General features: G+C 41.4%; 1 protein-coding gene across 2 annotated transcripts in view; it reads right to left on the bottom strand.

Annotated features, from left to right (window-relative positions):
• The window catches only part of MORC4 (MORC family CW-type zinc finger 4), a 51952-nt gene that overhangs the window by 14470 nt on the left and 17045 nt on the right, over window positions 1-20437 (bottom strand). For both annotated transcript variants that reach the window (XM_045787459.2, XM_045787460.2), the window contains exons 8-13: window positions 17930-18049; window positions 16424-16524; window positions 7373-7471; window positions 4183-4311; window positions 1627-1695; window positions 1173-1224 (exon numbers count right to left, since the gene is read on the bottom strand). In XM_045787459.2, coding sequence (XP_045643415.2) covers window positions 1173-1224; window positions 1627-1695; window positions 4183-4311; window positions 7373-7471; window positions 16424-16524; window positions 17930-18049 — 570 coding nt within the window. The remainder of the gene's footprint in view (window positions 1-1172; window positions 1225-1626; window positions 1696-4182; window positions 4312-7372; window positions 7472-16423; window positions 16525-17929; window positions 18050-20437) is intronic.

Raw genomic sequence — 20437 nt, 5'->3', positions numbered from 1 at the left:
ACTCACTTATTGGCTCCTAGAGTCATCCCACCCACAACACACACCCAGGCCCCCTAGTCACCGTCTAAGTCTCTCCTGTGACCCAGTTTAAGGCGGGTGTTCACTCCTCTGAGATCTGGGATGCGGGCAGGGGTGGAGGAAATAAGCTTTGCAGCAAGTGTCACGGCTGGTTCTGGAGAAATGCATGCGAGAGACTAACGCAAATTCACAGTGCACACACACGGAGACATGCATCTAGGATCTCGTGGGAGAGCCAGCTTAGGAAGAGAGTAGAAATGATGAAGGTGGAGGAGTATAAAGGGGAGGTAAACTGAATGAGGACAGGGCGGTCCCAGGAAATCTCCCAATCTCTAGATCAGACGATTAAGCCAAGACATGAGGGTACGAAACCTGTGTATTCATATGCCTGGGTCTCGGCAGGATGTCAGAAGAAGAATTAGTATTCAATTGCCTCTATCCTCACCAGTCTGACCTACCTTGATCGAGTGGGGGAGAGATGGATCTAACATGCTACTAGCAGAAATCTCTGGGAAAGAGGGTCAAGAGGAAAATCATGCAGAAAGGCAAGGTTGGGTGGGGAAGATACATGGGTGGGTGCTATGGTGGCTGTCAGGAAAGGAGTGTCCCTGAGAGGACGGCCAACCTTATTGCACCCTTCAGCGTCCGGAGCTGGGCAACCATGTCCGAGAGACAGTGCTCCTGAAAATTCAAAACAGCAGAGTCTTTATAAAGCCAGCCAGCCTGAAAGCAGGGATAGGGGAGGGGCACAGAGAACCACCCCTTCTTCCCAAGAGGAAGGAGGAAGGGATTACCCCTGAATCCTGGAAGAAAGGAGACTGAGGAAAAACCAGACACTCAACAGGAGCAGCCTGTATGAGGATGGAACACAACCCTGAATATTCCGTGACACTGAACATGACATTCACACTGTCCAGAATCAGTACGCAATCCAAATCTGGGAAATAAAAGATTTGGCTCCACTACTTTTGGTGATCTGAACATCAGTAACAGCAGATCAAGGCAAAATCAAAAGATCCAATGGAAAAAAAGACCACCAGAAGAAATGGTTTGTTATTTCTATGCAGCTTTCAAGACTGCTGCTTCCTTCAGCCTATGGCCTCTGTTGGGGAAAATTTCGTGTGAGAAAAGAAAGAGGGCAGACTGTCTCTCACCTGGTGGTTCTCATTGTCCACTGGCAGCTTCTTCTTCTCAACGGCTTGATCTCTAGGAGAAGATAAAAGTGCTATTTAGTTCCCTCATGAAATTTCTCCATCTGAAATGGATTACCAACTGTAGATTTAGGTTACGATGTTCCTTCCGAATTAGAGATGGTGTGGGCCTCACTGAGTAACTGAGGGTGCCTTCCTAAACTCTGCCACTGAAGAGAGAGGTCAAATGCCCCATCAAAAGGTGGGGGGAGAAGGTGAGAGACAGAAGACAATCACGAGTTAGACACTCAGGAGATGATGAGAAGGAAAAAAGAAATGGGAAAACGGAGAAGCGAGAGGGAAATCATTCAAAGCCAAGAAAGAAAAAAAATCATCTCTCTTCTCAAAACTCCCCCTGTCCTGTTAGGAAGGGTCAGGCCCCTCTACTGTACCATCTAGAACTGTAGGTATACTCAACTGTTTCTTAGCTTTGCTCAAGTACAGGTCTTCATCGATGAGTTCTTGTTCCTCTGGAACAGAGCATCTCCTGCAGTACAGAGAAGAAATCATCTTTTGGAAACAAAACATGCCCTTTGGGTTTACCCTTTACTTTCCTTACAACTATGACAAGGCAGGTCCTAGAGGTTACAACTCTCTGACATTACAGAGTGCAGACTCCACCCACATTATAAGACCCGTGTGCCATGTTGCCATGTGAGGATTCTTTTTTTTAAAGATTTTATTTATTTGAGAGGGAGGGAGAGAGAGAGAGAGCGTGTGAGCATGTGCACGAACAGGTGGGAGGGGCAGAGGCAGAAGGAGAAGCAGACTCCCCTGCTGAGCAGGGAGCCCGATGCGGGATTCAATCCCAGGACCCTGGGATCATGACCTGAGCCAAAGGCAGACGCTTAACAACTGAGCCACCCAGGCGTCCTCCATGTAGCAATTCTTACTTCAAGGCACACCATCATTTAATTATTTTTGGTGCACATATCACCTTTCCCCCCAAGACATTCAAAGTCCTTGACAGCTACAAAATTCCTACGATGGTGGATGGCAAGAAGCATAATCTCTATTTTTCCACGGTAGATTTCAAACACAAGAGAGACCTGCCTGAGGTTCCATACAAAGAGATGACTGCTGAGACTAGAACCTGGGTCTTTTGCCTCTTGTTTACAAAGAAAGTAATTCCCAAGGTGCCATCTAGAAGCATGAGAATCCCTAAACTAAGTGATGATGCCTGAAGAAGAAAATCAGAGGCTATGATAGAGGGAAGCAATAAGGGATTAGCAGCTTATGTTGTAAAAACAACACAGTGGAGACTAGGCAAAGAGGAGAGAAAGGAAAATTCTATAAATGGAAATACATCTGCTATATGTAGAGCCCAAGGAAGAGAATCTTAGGAGTAAACACTAAAAGGAGTACTAGAAAATGTATTCAATGATCAAAAGCAATCCCAGAACAAATAAACGAAAATTAGCAATAACTGGAAACCTTGTGTTGTACCCATTTTATAAAGACGCATGTCCTGGGAGGCTATAGGCTATGTCTCCTGGATTAAAGTGTAAACTGAGAGAAGATCCAGGCTTCAAAAATGAGACTCCTAAGCACTCAGTCCCACATTCTAGTCCCGCAGTCCCAGTTACTGTCCAGGGAGAGGGGCTTAGGCACATCTGGAGATGATGGGGGAATGCTTACTCATCACAGACCTAGACCTCATTTACTTAATTTCCTCCATTTCAAACGTTTGTCCTAAAATGCATATATACCCTGTTTCAGTACCTTTTTTTTCTATCAGCATTTATCCCACAGAAAAAAATATTAAGAAAGTCACAGCTGAAGTGAAGCAGACGGAGTCATTATTGTGAACCTGTGTTGACTACGGAGTCAAACCGAAAATATTTGTTAAATTGAAATGCATGCTCACCGATATGCCAGGCAGTATCTGGATGTTAGATGCCACAAGGGACAGGTGAACAGATGGCACTAAATGTGCAACAGGTACTATGATAGATTTAGGCAGAGGAAGGGAAGCACATGAAGAAAATCATCAACTCCACCTGAAATGTAAAGCCCTTGTTCTCGAATAGTTTACAATCTCTTGAAGAGCCAAAGTATACACATACGAAAACCATCTAAAGAATACCAAACAGTATGTGAACAAATGTCAAGAGTTAACCACCACAGGAACCCAGCATAAAATCACTATAAACCACTGTCACCAGGAGAAGCCTCACACAAGAATACGTCCGCTTCCCAGATGGATAGGATGTGGATAGGCAGATGGAATGCAGAAACTCACCGCAAGCAAGTAGAATGACCCTACTGAGTAATGCGGAGGGAACAAGCATGGCGCGGGCAGGGGCTACTGGAGCCACAGGCCTGCCTAAAGCGTACCATTTGTATGAAGTTACAATGAAAACTAGGGCCGGACAGGTTGGGTGGGATCGGTTAGCAAGGGGCTCGGATGCCAGGGTGCAGAGTGTCGACTTGAGATAAAGGGTTTTAAGTGGGCCAAATGAGTGCAAGGGAGTAGGGTTCTGGTTATGGAATGAGTTAAGTCCTGGGAATAAAAGGTACAGCAAGGGGAATACGATCATTGGTACTGTAATAGTGTTGCATGGGGACAGATGGGAGCCACACTTATGGGGAGCACAGCGGAACACATACACTTGTCAAATCCCTATGCTCATGTCAGACATCTGAAACGAATGTAACGTTATATGTCAACTATACTCCAAAAAAATCTTTCTTTTTAAAGATTTTATTTATTTATTTGACAGAGAGAGAGACATCCAGTGAGAGAGGGAACACAAGCAGGGGGAGTGGGAGAGGAAGAAGCAGGCTCGCAGCGGAGCAGGGAGCCTGAGCGGGGCTCAATCCCAGGACCCTGGGATCACGCCCTGAGCCAAAGGCAGACGCTTAACAACTGAGCCACCCAGGCACCCCCCAAAAATCTTTTTTTTAAAAGTGTTTTAGGATATAGAGACAAATCAGGAATTTTCTCTAACACAGTACCGAGTCCCAACCTTACCTGTACTTTGGATGGGAATTATAGTAACAAAACCATCTTGCAGGTAATGTAGACGGATCAACCTTGCCAGGAAGCTTCCTCCATTTAAGACACTCATCACACTGTACCCACGTCTGGTCGGGAATCTTCCTGAATGAAGGAAAACAGAAGTATGACTGTGTATATCCTAGCTCTGTGCCCTTACATCAGAAAGGCACACCCTAAAAGTGAAAGAACAAAATTTTATATATGAAATGTGTTAGAACTGTGATGTTATGGTCAAGGCATCTAAAATATGTATCTTGAACTTCACAAATAAAATAATAGAACTACAACAGATATGGATATGAAAAATAGTTATAAGTATTAACATGGTAAGCTACCATTATTTATGGAAGTAAATAATGTTTATCCAGAATCTCTTGTTCTAAGCAAGCAAGAGGATAATTTTGACTCTAAAATTAAGTAACTAGGAAAAAATTTATATACATATAAATATATATGTGTAACAATATTACCAAGAAATAAAACCCATAGAATCATTTTATTTGCTTCTATCCAACTGTGTGACAGGTTTAAAATGCACTTGTGGGAGTCACGGAAGCATCATCATCATAAACTCTCCCCCCATTTCCCTGCGGAATCCCTAGTCCTCTCTTTTTTCTGTTCAAGTCTTTGTTTATACTTCAATCAAAATTTTATTAGGTTGATATTCCCAACATTAATCTTAAAAATGTCCTATAAATGTGATTAAATTTCCTAACTAGGTATGGTGGCTCCAGTCCAACAATTGGTTAAATTGAGGTAAAATCCTTCCAGAGTTCTATTCTTGAGACACAAACCACTCCCATCCCTGCCAGGAAGTGGACCCCAGTCACCTATGCCTCAGAGTGCATGTGTTTCTCTGTGGAAAGAGGCAGTGTGTACCTCACAGAAGCAGTCAGCATCTGAGGTGTGAAAAGCAGGCTAGAGGGAGAAGGCTGGAGAAAAGAAGCAGAAAGAGGGCCGATTAGAGAAACATATCATTTAGCCTAGAGCACGATGCGTTTATGTTACATTTAGACTGCTCTTCTAGTAGCCATTTCAATAGAGTGATATGGTTATGTCTTAGTTCTTGTTTTTTTTGGTCTTATCTTTTTTTTTGAGAGAGAGAGAGAGAGCACGCATGTGCGCGCGCGCACACACACACACACACACACACACGCATGCGTCAGCAGGGGGTGGAGTGGGGAGGAGAAGGGGCAGAGGCAGAGGGAGAGAATCTTACACAGGCTCCATGCCCAGAGTGGAGCCCGATGTGGGGCTTGATCTCATGACCTGGAGATCATGACCTGAGCTGAAATCAAGAGTCAGACGCTTACCGAATGAGCCATGCAGGCGTCCCTTCCTTATCTTTTTAAATGATGGCTTTTCTCCTAGCTATAAAAATATAAGCTTCTTATAGAAAAACTGGAAAATACAGAAAGATATAAAAAAGAAAAGACACTCCTATTTCTACCACTCAAAGACAATGTCCTCTTCTTGTTTAAAACTCTGTTTTAACAAAGAGAATTCATACATGGTTTTGGATATACAGCTTCCTGTCTCCTAGCTCCAGGCTGCTCCAGTCTTGTCACCTCTAAGCTCTAAGCTCAGGCCTGACCTCTGGTGTCCATATACTTCCATACAGCCACTGTTTTATTTAGAGCCGGAGACAGCAAAAAGCACTTTCAGCTGCGGTGGTAGGGAGAGGAAAGGTCATAGTGGCTTTGGTTTTACATGGAAATGCACAGAAGAGCTGCTTGCAGAAGCATGCCAATATTACTGTCTTGGAGACAAGAGTTAGAGACGGCAACTCCTTGTGTCAGGTCACCTCAGACTATGGTAGATCCTTCCATCCAGGCAGCCAGGAGAGGGATTTAGCTTGTGCTTGCAACACATAGGTAGCTGAAGGGGTTACACCATATTCCCCTCACTGTATCCTCCCAGAAGAGTGTCATGGCTACGAACTTGGATTTGGGGGGACTGACTGCCTACATTTGAACCTGGTATCTACCACTTTCTACCTGTTTCATCTTAAGGAAGTTACTTAAGCTCTTCGTGCATCAGCGTCTACATTAGTAAAGAGGGAACGATATGATTCTGCTACCTCATAGGGTTGTTGTAATGGTCAAATAAATGTCACTACATGTCAAGAACTTAGACCAGGGCCTGGCATATAAGTTCTCAATAAACAATAATAATTATTACAATTCTGCCTCCAGAGAGATTCTATAACACACACACACACTCTAGCAATATATGAACATTCACTTCATTGCATTAATCACTGCGTATCTGAAAGGCAAAAAAAAAAAAAAAGGCATCTCGTCTAAGTTGGCATTTCTTTGAAAACCACAGAGACTGGACATGCCCAGAGATCCTTCGACTAAGACAGTGATTCGCACAACAACTGATCTTGTTGCATTTGAAACAAAATTTTGTATCGTACGTTAGCCTGATAACTTCCATTAAAAAAAAAGCCTCACAGATGACAACCCCAAAATGAACTTTTAACACTCTGTCATGATGGTGGTGTAACTGATCATGTATGTGTTGTTACACATTCTAGCCTCTGTTTTATGCTCCTTCCCTGGCTCACTGAGGCATGTCGTCCGGATCCACAGTTCTGTACGTAATTCCCCACCTTAGATTCAATAAATTCTACCTTTTTCCTGATATGCTGGGTTCTCTACTTCTACCCTCAAATTCCTTGGTACAGGTCCAACAATGTTCACTAAGAATAAAGAGAAGGGAGGTTTGCTAACATTTCTGAACACCTACTATATGCCAGGTATTATGTTATGCTAAAATGTTAGCTAAAAATGTCATGCTATCCAATTTCATATTCTCACGGAGGTGAAGTAACTTACTTACCGAAGCTCACCCAACTATTAAGAAGCAGATCCAGATTTTCAACCCAGGAGTGTCTCATTTAAATGGCCATCATCTTCCGCTATATCACACTGCCTGTAGGGTAAACTCACAGTCCTAAACCCTTCCTATTTACGAGCCAAACCACGTAAGTGTTAAACCAGAATGAAGAGGTCTAGAGAATGATGAAATTAGTACCTGTGATTTCCTATTTTTAATTAAACTTCCTTATGCGAAAGCACCATCTTACCCTTGTCCCTTCCATTTGCTCTATAGATATCACCCCTAATACTTTTTATATTCTGTATTTACTACTCACGGTATTGGCCTGGCTATGGCTGAGGTCTCAAAATTTTCTTGCGATGTCTTTTCCTTCCAATAAGCATTGAGCTTCTGGGCAAGGGCATTTATTGTCAACCTGAAAGAAAAAGCAAGCAGAAGCACGTCAATGCTGAGGATCTGTTGAACGATTTTACAATCTTTCAGATGCTCCCATTTAACAGAAGCCGACAATATGGACGATTTGGCCTAAGTCTGAACATCTACACTTTCAGAAACTAGGATGGGAATCCACTGCCTTTGCAAATTACATGTCAAAATGACGAAGTCATAACGTTGAGTGGTCACTTTGGCTGCAAAGGCAAAATGGTCACAAGTTGTAAAAAGTGATGGGTAGTAAGGAGGGCACGTATTGCATGGTGCACTGGGTATTATACGCAACTAATGAATCATCGAACTTTACATCAGAAACCAGGGATGTACTGTATGGTGACTAACATAATATAATAAAAAAACATTAAAATATAAAAAAAGTACTGTGTTCTTCAAATTTTCAGGGCTTTTAGAATCATGTGGTGGGAGAGCTGACATTATGGACAATGGCAAAAGACTCAATTGCAGAGCGAGGACAGAGCCACACTGAGAAGCTGATGGGGAGCTGCTCCAACTGTCAGATGACAACAGGTAAACAATTCAGGACCAAGTTGAAAGTCAGAGGATCACATATCAAATACTGCACTCTATTACAAATCAATCCAACGTTAACTTAAAAATGTCTACGTAGCTCTTCATTCAAATGTTGATCACAGCAGTTGGGGCCTCAACGGACAGCCCTCCACTGCGCATCTGTTCCTGGAGGCTGGACCCCAGTTCTGGCTCTTGCTCCACCCCTTTCTCTCTCTTCCCAAATGAACAACAGCAAACCTAGGGCCAAACGATGTAATGTGTGTCAGTCAAAACCTGAATTTTACTTTTTTTTTGAATTTTACTTTTAAAAACTGCCAATTTCGAATGACTGATCCCTACCTTAATTTTACGACCTAGGGTTATACCTTACTGTAGAGCTGTACACACCTGAAATACTACAGATTCAGCATTTAAAAAACATCTCTGGACTCCTTGGACCACTCCCAAGGGTCTGGTAGACCTCTTCTCTCCTTAAGAGGAATTCTTCCTTACCTCCCTCCACCTTACTAATATTAAGTTAGATTCTGACTACACAGAGAAGAGTGATTATATGTGAGCTCCCCTACAAACACTTATTCCCCTCCAAGCTACTAACGTTCACACTTCTACGTTTGTATCTTTCCTTCAAGTCACAGATGAAGAACTATTCCTTGTTTTCTCTTACAATTCTATTTTAAAGCTATCTTTTAAACGATTTTATTGATTCATCTGTCAGAGAGGGAGGGAGAGCACAAGCAGGGGGAGCGGCAGGCAGAGGGAGAAGCAGGCTCCCCGCTGAGCAAGGAGCCGGATGCGGCACTGGATCCCAGGACCCTGGGATCATGACCTGAGCTGAAGGCAGCCGCTTCACTGACTGAGCCACCCAGGCGTCCCTTAAAACTATTTTTAAAAGAAGTAGATTAGATGGGATTCTGGAAAGATGACGGAGTTGGAAGCACCAGGAATCTATCCCCCCACCTAGATAGCTGCTGCACCAGCAGAACCGTCTGAACTATTTGGAACTCCAGAGTCTACTGATGCTTTGCAACTTTCAGAAGGCTCGAATGGTAAATCGGCAAATTTTAGCTCTTAGAATGGGAGTAGCTACCATCTTCCATCCACAGCCCCATGGCAGGCAGCTGTGCATACACTTTCGGAGCAGCCTGCAGGAGGTGGGCAAAAAGAGCCTGTACTCCTGGGGATCTGCCCTCTGATTGCTGTTTGCGGCTCCTGACCACAGGATCACGTAATACTGGGTAGCCACAAAGAAAACAGCTATAAAAGCTACACAAAAAGAAATGAGAAATAAGTTTTCACTACAAAAAAATCAACTGAACACAAAAGATGACAGTAATACAGGAAATGAGGGACAAAAAAATCTTCGAAGCCACACAGAAAACAGAGCAAAATGACAGAAGTCCCTCCTTATCCGTAAGTGCTTTAAATGTAAATGGTTTAAACTCTCCAATCAAAAAACAGAGATTGCTGGAATAGGTAAAACAAAACAAAACAAAACCCAAACCATGATGTAAATATATGCTGCCCCCAGGAGATGAACTTTAGATAAAAAAAAGACATGGATAGGTGGAAAGCGAAAGGATGGGAAAGGATATTCCATGTAAATAGTAACCAAAAGAGAGAAATGGTGGCTATACTAATATCAGACAAAATAGACTGTAAGTCATGAGAGCTAGAAGGTGGAAGCAACCCAAGTGTCTGCTGATGGATGAATGGATAAGCAAAATGTATTGCACGTGTGTGTGTCTGTATACATATAGGTATATACACACACACAGCAGAATATTATACAGCCCTAAAAAAGGAAGGAAATTCTGATATGTGCTACAACATGAATGAAGCTTGAGGACACCGTACTAAGTGAAATAAGCCAGTCACACACACAAAAAAAATTACTGTGTGATTTCACTTAGATGAGGTACTTGGAACAGTCAAAATCAGAGAGACAGAAAGAATGGTGGTTCCCAGGGGCTGGGGGAAGTGGGAATGGGGACTTATTGTTGAATAGGTATAGAGTTTCAGTTTTGCAAGATGAAAAGAGTTCTGGAGATGGATGGTGGTGATGGCTGCGTAACAGTGTGAATGTCCTTAATGCCACTTAACTATACACTTGGTTAATGGTTAGGATGGTAAATTTTATGGTACATGTATTTTACCACAATAAAAAATACTGGGGGAATAAAGGGAAGTAAGTTATGTGGTTGCCATGGATTAGAGTGACTCCTAATGGACAAGGGGTCGCTTTTTGGAGTGGTGGAAATGTTTTGGAGGTCAACAGTGGTGATGCTTGCACAATTTGTGAATATACTAAAACCACCGTAGTGTGCACTTAATAACGGTGACATTTATAGTCTGTGAATTATATCTTAACTAAAAAGAAAACTAAAGCTCTGTTCTCAAGTATCCAGGTAAAATTTACACAAAGTAAAATTAATCTTTTAAAGTGTGTAGTTCTAACAGTTTTGACAAATGTTTACAGTCATGTAACCACCACCTCAACAACGATACTGTTAACCATATTCTGAAATCCCACTTCTTCTCAAAAAACCCTGGCTTGACTCCACTGATTTATTCATCTCCTTCCTTTAACTTCCCCAATCCTGGTATATGTGGTCTACACCCACTACCTCCTCTTCATTCTTCTGTCTTAACCCCCTACCACATAGTTTTCACCATCGCCACTCCACGAAACTGTTCCTTTTCCCCAAGTAGAGTCATTGCTCTATCAATGATCCTGCCAATATCTCAGTGTATTAAATTCGAGACTTTGCAATGGTCTTTGATTCTTCCCTCTCCTTTATATCCCTTATCTAATATGTCACCAAAGTCATTTGAACTTTTCTTCACAGCATCTGTCCTAAACTTCCTTCTTCACGGCTACTCTTATTTCAGACACTCTTCTCACACCTACGTTCCTCCAAGAGCCTTTAATCCTTCCTTTAATCCATCCTGCACCCCGTTTCCCGATTTATCAGCTGACCTAACTCATGTAAAGCACCTTAAAAGCCAAGTTATACTATATCCTTAAGAAAGAATGGTTTCAAGTCACTCCCCCATTCAAGAATACACAATGACGTCTCACTGTCTAAGGCATCAACTACTCTACCCAACATCCCTCTAAGATAGAAGTTCTCAAACCTTCTCGGTTCATGGCACCCTTTGTGTCTCAAGTTTTTCATGGCACCCTTAGGTCAAAAGCAGTATGTACCAGTTCTAGTTACTAAGCAGTTAGGTCCTAACAATTTAATCTGTATTTATGTACTAAAATTTAGTATCTATTTGAAAAAATAATACATATGAATTGAAAAGAAATTTATTTCATTCTTAAATAGCCACAATTACTAATGGGATGGATGAGTGTGCATGCCTGTTGGGCAGTGTACCACTACTCAGACTGTGGAATGAAACTGGACACCGCTTCCCTCATTTCTTCTTCAACACTGACTTTCGCATGTTACCTTTTATCACAGCAACCACTAATCACCCAGACTCTCAAAGATATGATGTGATCAAAAGGAATGCAACAGAGTTTGGTACCTGGCAATGGGGTGCTGCTGTAACAAATGCCCACAAATGTGGAAGCAGCTTTAGATTCGAGCGGTGGGCAGAGGCCGGAAGAACTTGAGGACTGTGACCGAAATGGCTGAGATGGGAACCTATATTCTAGATTGAACAGACGGTCAGTAGAAATATGGATGCTAAACAGCTCCCTGGTGAGGGCTCAGAAGGAAGTGAGGGGCATGGTGGAGAAAACACAAATTTCCTCAGAGAATACCTACATCACTGGGAACAGACTGTTAATAGGGTCACCGATGATAAATTAGGTGCTCCTGGTGAAGGATCAGGAGGAAATGAGGAACACGCTACTGGAAAATTTGAGGGAAGGTGATCCTTGCTACATCGTGGCAGAGAGCTTAGCAGAATCGTGTCCTACAGTTCTGTGGAAAGCAGAACTTATAAATGATGACACTGGACATTTAGCTGAGGAAATTTCCACACAAAGTGTTGAAAGTGTGGCCTAGTGTCTTCTTGCTGCTTACATTAAAATGTGAGAGGAAACAAATAAATTGAGAAAGAACTATTGGATGAAAAGGAACCAGGACTTAATGATTTTGGAAATCGTCAGCCTATCCAGACTGCAAAAGATGCAAAAATTGAGACATTCACTTGTCAGGAAAGCATGCTCTAGGGAAAAACCCAAGGCTGTGGCTAGCAAACCTTTTGCTCATATCTCAGATCAAAAGGTCAGAGCATTCAGTCACACAAAAAGCTCTTTGAAAAGATTAAACATGTGACTCAGATCTCCAGAGCCATCTCAGCAGAAGCCAAGAATAGAAATAGGATTATGTAGGAAAGACCTGTCAAGAGCTTCTTGTCTGACCGAATGAATTTCCGTGACATACATGTGAGACTCACAAGGTTCTTGAGGGCGGCATACTAGCACACAGGTGGCCCCACGGGACTGAAGGGATGGCAAGTAGAAAACTGAAAGAAGGCTGGTGGACCTCCAACACTCTAGTCAGGAAACAGGCTGATGAAGCTCCTGAGCTGCACACGCCCCTCCCTTTCCTGCGAAAGGAAAGAGGACTCTGAGGGGGCAGCCACGAGCCCGGAGGGCAGAGCCTTACGTTCACAGGCTGAAGCTGCAAGCCCCAGATTAGTCGCAGGTCTGGAAATTTAACAGAATTCGTTGGGCCGGATTTTGAAATTGCTTGAGACCTGTGACTCCGTCTTCCTTCCATTCTTCTCCCTATTTGAACTGGAATATCTCTAACTGGTATCCTATGCCTGTCTCACCATTATATTTTGGGAGTAAAATACAAAAAAAAAAAAGACACAGCTGCAGATGGAGAGGAATTTTACCCTAGGACCCATCAGACCCACACCTGACTTAGATGATGAGATTTGGGGATTGTGAGCTGCTGACATTAAGATGAGAGTTTAGACTTAAGAGTTGCTTCAACAGTTGAGAGTTTGGGGATGTTGGGATGGGGCGAACGTATTCTGTAGGTGAGACACAAACAGATCTCCGAAGGCTGGGGGCAGGTTGTGGTAGGTGGAGTAATGGTCCTCCAAAGACCGTGTCCTAATCCCTGGAACCTGTGAATATATCAGGTTACATGGCAAAGGAGAATTAAGGTGGCGGATGGAATTAAGGTTACTTACTTACCAGCTGACCTTAAGAGAAGGAGATTATCCTGAATTATCCAATGTAATCACAAGGGTCCTTAAAAGGAGAAGAGTGACAGCAGAAGAGTCAGAAGCAGAGAAGTAGATGTGATGACAGAAAGCAGCAAGGTCATCAGAGTGATGCGATGTGAGAAGGACTTGACCCACCATCGATGGCTCTGAAGATGGAGGAAGAGGGCCACGCACAGTCCAAGGAATGCCAGCAGTCTCTAGGAGTTGGAAATGGCAAGGAAATGGATTCCTCCCTCGAGCCCCCAGAAAGGAATGTAGCCCTGCTAACACCTGAAGTTTAGCCTAGTGAGATTTACATCGGACTTCTAATCTACAGAACTTGAAGACAGTAAGTGAGCATTGTCTTAAGCCGCGAAGTTTGTGGTAATTTGTTCCAACAGGAAGACAAAACAATTTCTATGATTTACAGACAGAAGTCAAGTATCACTGTGTTTCCCTCGAAAATTTAAAATACCCTATGGCTCCCCTGTGAGTTCGTTAGGTGCAGCTTGGCACGTCGTTTGGGAACTGTGGCTCTAGGACAGGGGTCGGCAAACTACACCCTGTGGGCCAAATTCAGGCCACTCCCTGTTTTTGTAAAAAAAAAAATTGTACTGGACACAGCTCATTCCTTTACTTCCTGTCTAGGGATGCTTTTATAGGACAGCAGAACTGAGCGGTTGTGACAGAGACCACATGGCCCACAAAACCTAAAACATTTACTTTCTGGCCCTTCACAGGAAAAGGGTGTTAACTCCTGCTCTAGGACACGCCCCTACTCTATCCAGTCAACTCCATTTCCCTTCACTCTAGCCGTAGCCTCTTATCTCCACTCCCTATATTCGCCCCCATTCTGAGTTCCTGTACTACTTTATACTTTAGATCGTGCTATAGCTCCAGCCTGGAATTCCCTTCCCTCCTGTTTCTAAGTCCTGCATCGTTTCAGACAAATCTCAAATCATACCTTCCACCTAAAACCTTCCCTATCTGCTCTATCAGGCCATTTTTTTCCTATACCGTATCACTTAGGTTTTGACTGATCACACAGCCATTTTATTGCTCTCCAAATTGTTTCATGGATACGACAATTCATTATTACAAATAGACTGTAAGCTCCTCAAAAACAGTAACCGTGTCTTGAATTTCTCTGGAAAATTCCACAAAGCCCAGCCACTGTGCCACGCACCAGTGATGTGCTCAGTGGGTACATGTTCATTGTATTTCTTAAGCTGAAATTCATTCTAAAAATGTTGTCAGTTTGAGCCCTGGTAGTTGCAGCTGAAATCCGATATCCACAACTATTAAAGAGTGATATTACAGATGATTTATTTGTAGACATTCCAGCACTGTGACGGCTGGCATCTCTTTTAGCATTGGTAGTTTTGATGTCCATAATACTCTTAGGATGAGTTTCTGATAGCAGACAGCTTTCTCTAATCCCCGTCTCAAAGTCCCCTATTTTTTTTTTAACTAAACACCTTTTCATTTATATAGAATAGAGTAAAAAAGGATAATGATGCCAGAACTGGGATAAGAGTAATGCAAATTTATTATCCTCAAAACACTGTATGTAGGATAGTATACTAGTTTCCTGTTTTTAATAAAATGTGTAGCAGATATTAAGCTACTTAAGGCAAAAATCCTAGAAGTTTATAACTAAATAAACCTACTGTCTATGGAATATCTCTATTTGAATCCCCTGCAACCACCTCAAACTCATGATACTGAAACAAAACATCACAAACCAGGGTCTAATACCTCTAAAATTTAAAAGGTAGATGGGGGGGAGTGTGTGACAGAGATGATATAAGAAAGATGTTAGGTGATGTTTAATATCTAATATTTGGATTTCACAAATCTTATTTGGTTAATCACCAGAAATTCACTGTTCTTTTCACTCAAGAGAAATAGAATGACTGGCTCTGAGACTTATCAAACTGATGTTGTTTCTAAACTTCCACTCCGAAGAGTCAAGTCCTCATCAAAGATCTCCATTCTGGACCAGACTCACATTTAAAAGGCCATTTTACTTAAATGGAGGGCAGGTAGTAACTATACCCACTGAGTAGCCCTAGTGATCAAGAACCAACTGCCTTGAAATTCATTTAGGGTTGCCATCCAAACAGCTGTCTCTTTTTCAAGCAGGAAACCTAAAATTCCTATGGTTTCTGATAAACTGACGTAGAAGAGTTAATTTTATTACATTTTTGGTGTACATACCAAAAGAGATTTGGCGAAATACGTTTCCCCCTCTCTAAAATTTGCTACTGAGGCTTCAAGGAGAGTGACACCAAATATCCTCATACCTTCTCTCTCCCTACTCCCCGAACACCGCTTGCCCCTTCGCGCCTATACCTCCCTGTGTTTAGAATGTCCTTGACCTCCAATTTCTCCTTCAAGCTTAAGTTCAAATAGAATCTGCTTTGTGAAGCCTTGCAGGACTCCTTCAGGCATATTTAAAGGCTCTTCCCATTTTGCATATATCCCCCACTGAAGCAATTATTTTATAGGTATGTGAGTTTCTTATGTGCACATATCTCATCCCATTTGTTCATAGGCATCAAGGATTCTTACCTTTCATTCTCTTCTGTCCCTAGTACCTAGCACATAGGAGATATCTCATACTTGGTGAAGGAGGAATGAATGATTCATTCCTCCCGAAAAGTTTTACAACAAACTATTTTATCCTGGCTTTACTGACTCTTTTGTCTTCTAAAAATATCCTTGCTGCTTCAGCCTCAATGTCAAGTTCCTTTTTGATTCTTTTCTCATCTCACCTATGAAATCTAGATGCTTCTATGAAAACACACATGTCTTTCCTGCTGCTTTCCTCTCAATCTGTTCACTGGCTTCAAGAAACTCTTTTGGAACAAACTTCAAACTGTGGCTTTTTTCCCCCCACATAATCGATACCTGCAGATCCTTTCATCCCTTTTCATTAAGATCCCAACTCTTTGTTTCACCAGAAGTATTTTATGAAATGACTCCCACGCTCTTTCCATACTTTTTAAAGGTTTATCTCAACTGGGCTCTCTCTATCATGCATCAGTAAGTTTTAATGGAAAAATTAAATCGTTTTATCTCTAATCTTGGAAGTGTGATTTGAAGGAATTCTCAGTTAACTCATCTGGCTGGCTTTTAGCGATGATTTTAGAGGCTTCAGAGAATAGAACAGAATTGTATCTGAAGAAACTATCAGAAACATGCCAGGTTGGGTGTGACTCACCGGTACTCTTTGGTGTACTCAAAGTCTTGTTTGTTGTAGGCAGGTTTTAAGAAATTGCACTCGATGACTCCAATTACTCCCACACCTTCTCCATGAGTTGGCTTTGAAAAAAAAACACATTAATTTCAACATTTGCATTACTGTTGACTGTCTGGAGGCATTTCCTTTTGATTTTAAGCAGTAATAGAAAGGTTACATAACATTCAAAGGCAAGGAAAGCACAGGAATATCTAGAGAAATACTCAGAATGTACTTGAACAGACTGTAAGTATTAAACTGAACTGGAGCCTCCAACCAGTTCTAAGGCAGAGATTTTCAAACTACGATCCATAGGTTCTCTAGGATTTTCCAGGGATTAACTGCCATCTCTACTTCACACACACTACTTCCACTTTCATCCGTTTTATATTATGGGATGGCCATAAGATTTCCTTTGAACAAAGAATAACAATACTAAAAAAAAAAAGTCAAGGCTACATACTACCGTTCTAGGGAATGGAAACCAAACTTCATCTGAAAATCGATTTTAAGGATGCTGTGGGAACATGACACTATTTCATTAAGTAATTTGTACATAGGTAGGCTACCAAACAATTACTAAAGGGAGTCCGACTTGCAGTGGTTATTAATGGCAAGCTGATACAAGAGATTTTTGGATTTAAAAAGTCAAGGTATAATCAGACTGGCATACAAATATGAGTTGTACATATAAAGATAATATAACAAGGAAAAGCAACACAGGCTATAAACTAGCTGTCCTGGATCTTATATAACTTTGTCCTACTGTGTAATACAAAGTGGTTTATCATTATCCGTGCTTTAGCAATTTTATCTGTAAAACAGGAATGAATAGGATACTTGTGGATATTACTACTTTAAATTGCCATTAAAACATTAAAAAATGATGGTAATATTTGTCCAGTTCAGTTTATAAAGTATTTTCACATACTTTATCCCATTTAAGTCTCTCAACCTTGTAAGCTGTAGAGTAAGCAGAGCAGGTGTAATTATTCGTTGTTGTTTTTTTTTTTCCTATTTTACAGGGAAGGAAAATGAGCCTCAGAGAAATTAAACAATTTAGTGGAAGTTACACAGCTTTACGTGGAAAAGCCAGAACTCAAATCCTGGTCATCAACCACTAAATTTTACGCTGCTTCCACTGTGCCTTATTGTCTCCCCAAGAAAGTAGAAAGAGCTCCCTCAAACATCAATAAACTGATACACATGGCAAAGTTGCCGGTGGTCTAATACTATCTCTTCTCAACGGCGACCTAGAAAATGCCTTGAGTAAAGCTCTTGGATTGACCAACCTCTGTGAAGAATGAGAAGTAGAAAGAGCTTTTCAACAAAAGACAGCTCACTGGTAACATGGAGTTCCAGGATCGGATTTAACAACCATCACAAGATGGGAGTAAAAGCCATTAATGAGTCTATCCTCGTTGCAAAGTTTAAATCCTCGTCCTCCTCTTTTCAGCCTTCTATGACAAAGAAACATTAGCCACTCACCTTCACCTGGCATCCCACCTTCTCAAAAGACTTTATGAGTCGGTTGTTATGATACATCATTACTCCAAACTGGTTATTATTCTTGCAAGAGAACCCAAAAGTTATTTTCACCTGCTTATTCTGAGAAGAAAATCATTAAGGAGACAAACGCCAGGGGATTTAGCAGACAACATTTTGCACTATGTTATAGCAAAAAACATCAAATACCATTGGATAGAAATTGGTATGACCTTTCCAGGGGACATTTAAAAAATCTGTAGCAATAGCTTTAAAAATATTCTTAATCTGTGACCAAGTAATTCTCTTTCCAGGAATTTATCCTAGAGAAACAGCCAGGAAAGCCCATAAAGGTTAATGAGTTACAGAGATTTATCAATTAGTTATAATGACAGGAAAACAAATAATTCAAAAGTTTGACAATGAGGGAATGACTAAATAAACGTTGGTCTATTCACATGGTCTATTATGTACCTCTTAAAATGATGTCCTTGAAGAATACTTGGGAACATCAGGAAATGTTCAGAATATAACAACAAGCATTATCTAAAAATATGTATATATAAACACATGCATAGAAAAGAGAGTAGGAAAATATACCAAAATACCATCAGTGGTTTAAAAATTCATCAACAATCCCAAAACATTTCTTAACCCTTGCTAAGTTGCGTAGTTTGCTGGGTAAGACAGGAGTCGTAACTAGTACAACACAAATCCACACAACTCCAGTTGATGCTTGAAGAACATGGGTTTGAACTGCACAGACATACTCGTGTGTGGAGGTTTTTCATAAATACACTGGAACCATTTTTGGAGATTTGTGACAATTTTTAAAGACTCACAGACAAACTGTGCAGCCCAGAAATACCAAAAGACAATAAGAAAAAGTTAGATATTATTCTAAGAACACAGTATATAATATCATACAAAATGTATGTTAACTGTTTATGTTATCAGTAAGGCCCTCCCGCCAAAGGTAGTTAAGTTTTCGGGGTGTCAAAAGTTATACTCAGATTTTGACTGTACAGGGGGCAGGTGCCCCTAACCTGCACTGTTCAAGAGTCAGCTGTGTAAGCAATAAGTCCTGCTAATCATACAAATCCCAATGAAAGCAAAAGCACCAAGAACAAAATCACTTTTAAAGTTAAAATGACAATGAATAGTCCTGTTGCAATATGTTTCATGGGAAGAAGTGAACAAGCTTGGACAGATGAAAGAAAGTGAATTATGATACATAAAAAATGAACATGATGTGCTTTTAGCAAGTTCTATTTGATTTAAAAACCAAGGTAGGGGGTGCCTGGGTGGCTCAGTCATTAAGCGTCTGCCTTCCGCTCAGGGCGTGATCCCGGCGTTATGGGATCGAGCCCCACATCTGGCTCCTCTGCTATGAGCCTGCTTCTTCCTCTCCCACTCCCCCTGCTTGTGTTCCCTCTCTCGCTGGCTGTCTCTATCTCTGTCGAATAAATAAATAAAATCTTTAAAAAAATAAATAAAAATAAAAACCACGGTAGGAGAGGGAGAAAGACAAAGGGGGAGACATAGAAACTGAAATTTTCATTCGAACAAATACTAAGAAATCTTCACGTCCAAAGGAGTTAAAATTTGTTACTGATTCAAAAAATGATCTCCATTGCCCCCTCTACGTAATAAGCTACTCGCATCAAATCCATGTAACTAATGGGTCAGGTATGATACAAAGGCATCATACAAGTGGGTACATAACACAATAATGTTTGGCTCAGAAAATATGTTCTGGGCTCCAGAAGTTCCAATCAAACGTCAGGTAAGACCCTATTCCAGTGAAAAAGCAAAACAGGACAAACTCCCCAAAACAAACCAACCAAAACTCTATACCATAAAATTAACATGTCAAATTCTTCTGTTGCACGTTTTTAAAATTCTAAATCATGGGGTGGGAGTACACTGGGGTACGAGGTTCCCCAAATTAGTATAAGGAGAAAGGACAAGAAGAGAAAAGAGGCCTTTGATAACTGAGGAATAAATAAGTCAACCTCAGTGTTCTTGTCCCTCAGTGACCTTGGGTGAAATTTTATCAGGAGTTTCATTTCATTCATGCCTATAGTGAATTTGTTTAGCCCAAATTTTAATAGGGGAAGGTAAGTAGTTTAATGGGAAGGAGGACTGAAGTACATATCAAATGCACTGCTGTTAAAAAAAGAAAAAAATGGGGCGCTTCTGTGGCTCAGTCTGTTAAGCCTCCGACTTGTGATTTCGGCCTAGGTCATGCTCTCAGGGGTCATGAGACTGAGCCTGCATGGGGCTTCCCGCTCAGCAGGGACTCTGCTCGAGATTCTCTCTCTCTCCCTCTACCCCCCCCCCACAGGCTCCCTCACTCTCTCTCTCTAACAAATGAATAAATCTTTAAAAGAAAAAAAGAAAGAAAGAAAGAATCCTTTCTTTTCTTTTGCTAACGACTTTTTGCCCCACCCTCTAAATACCTTCCATTTTGTATAGCTTCTGGGAACATCTCTTAATTGCTAGGTGGGA

Source organism: Ursus americanus, chromosome X (assembly GCF_024610735.1).
Source record: "Ursus americanus isolate L20-20 chromosome X, mUrsAme1.1.p, whole genome shotgun sequence".
Taxonomy (NCBI): domain Eukaryota; kingdom Metazoa; phylum Chordata; class Mammalia; order Carnivora; family Ursidae; genus Ursus; species Ursus americanus.
The sequence above is the reverse complement of the archived record's forward strand: the minus strand, read 5'-3'. Positions and strand labels throughout refer to the sequence as shown.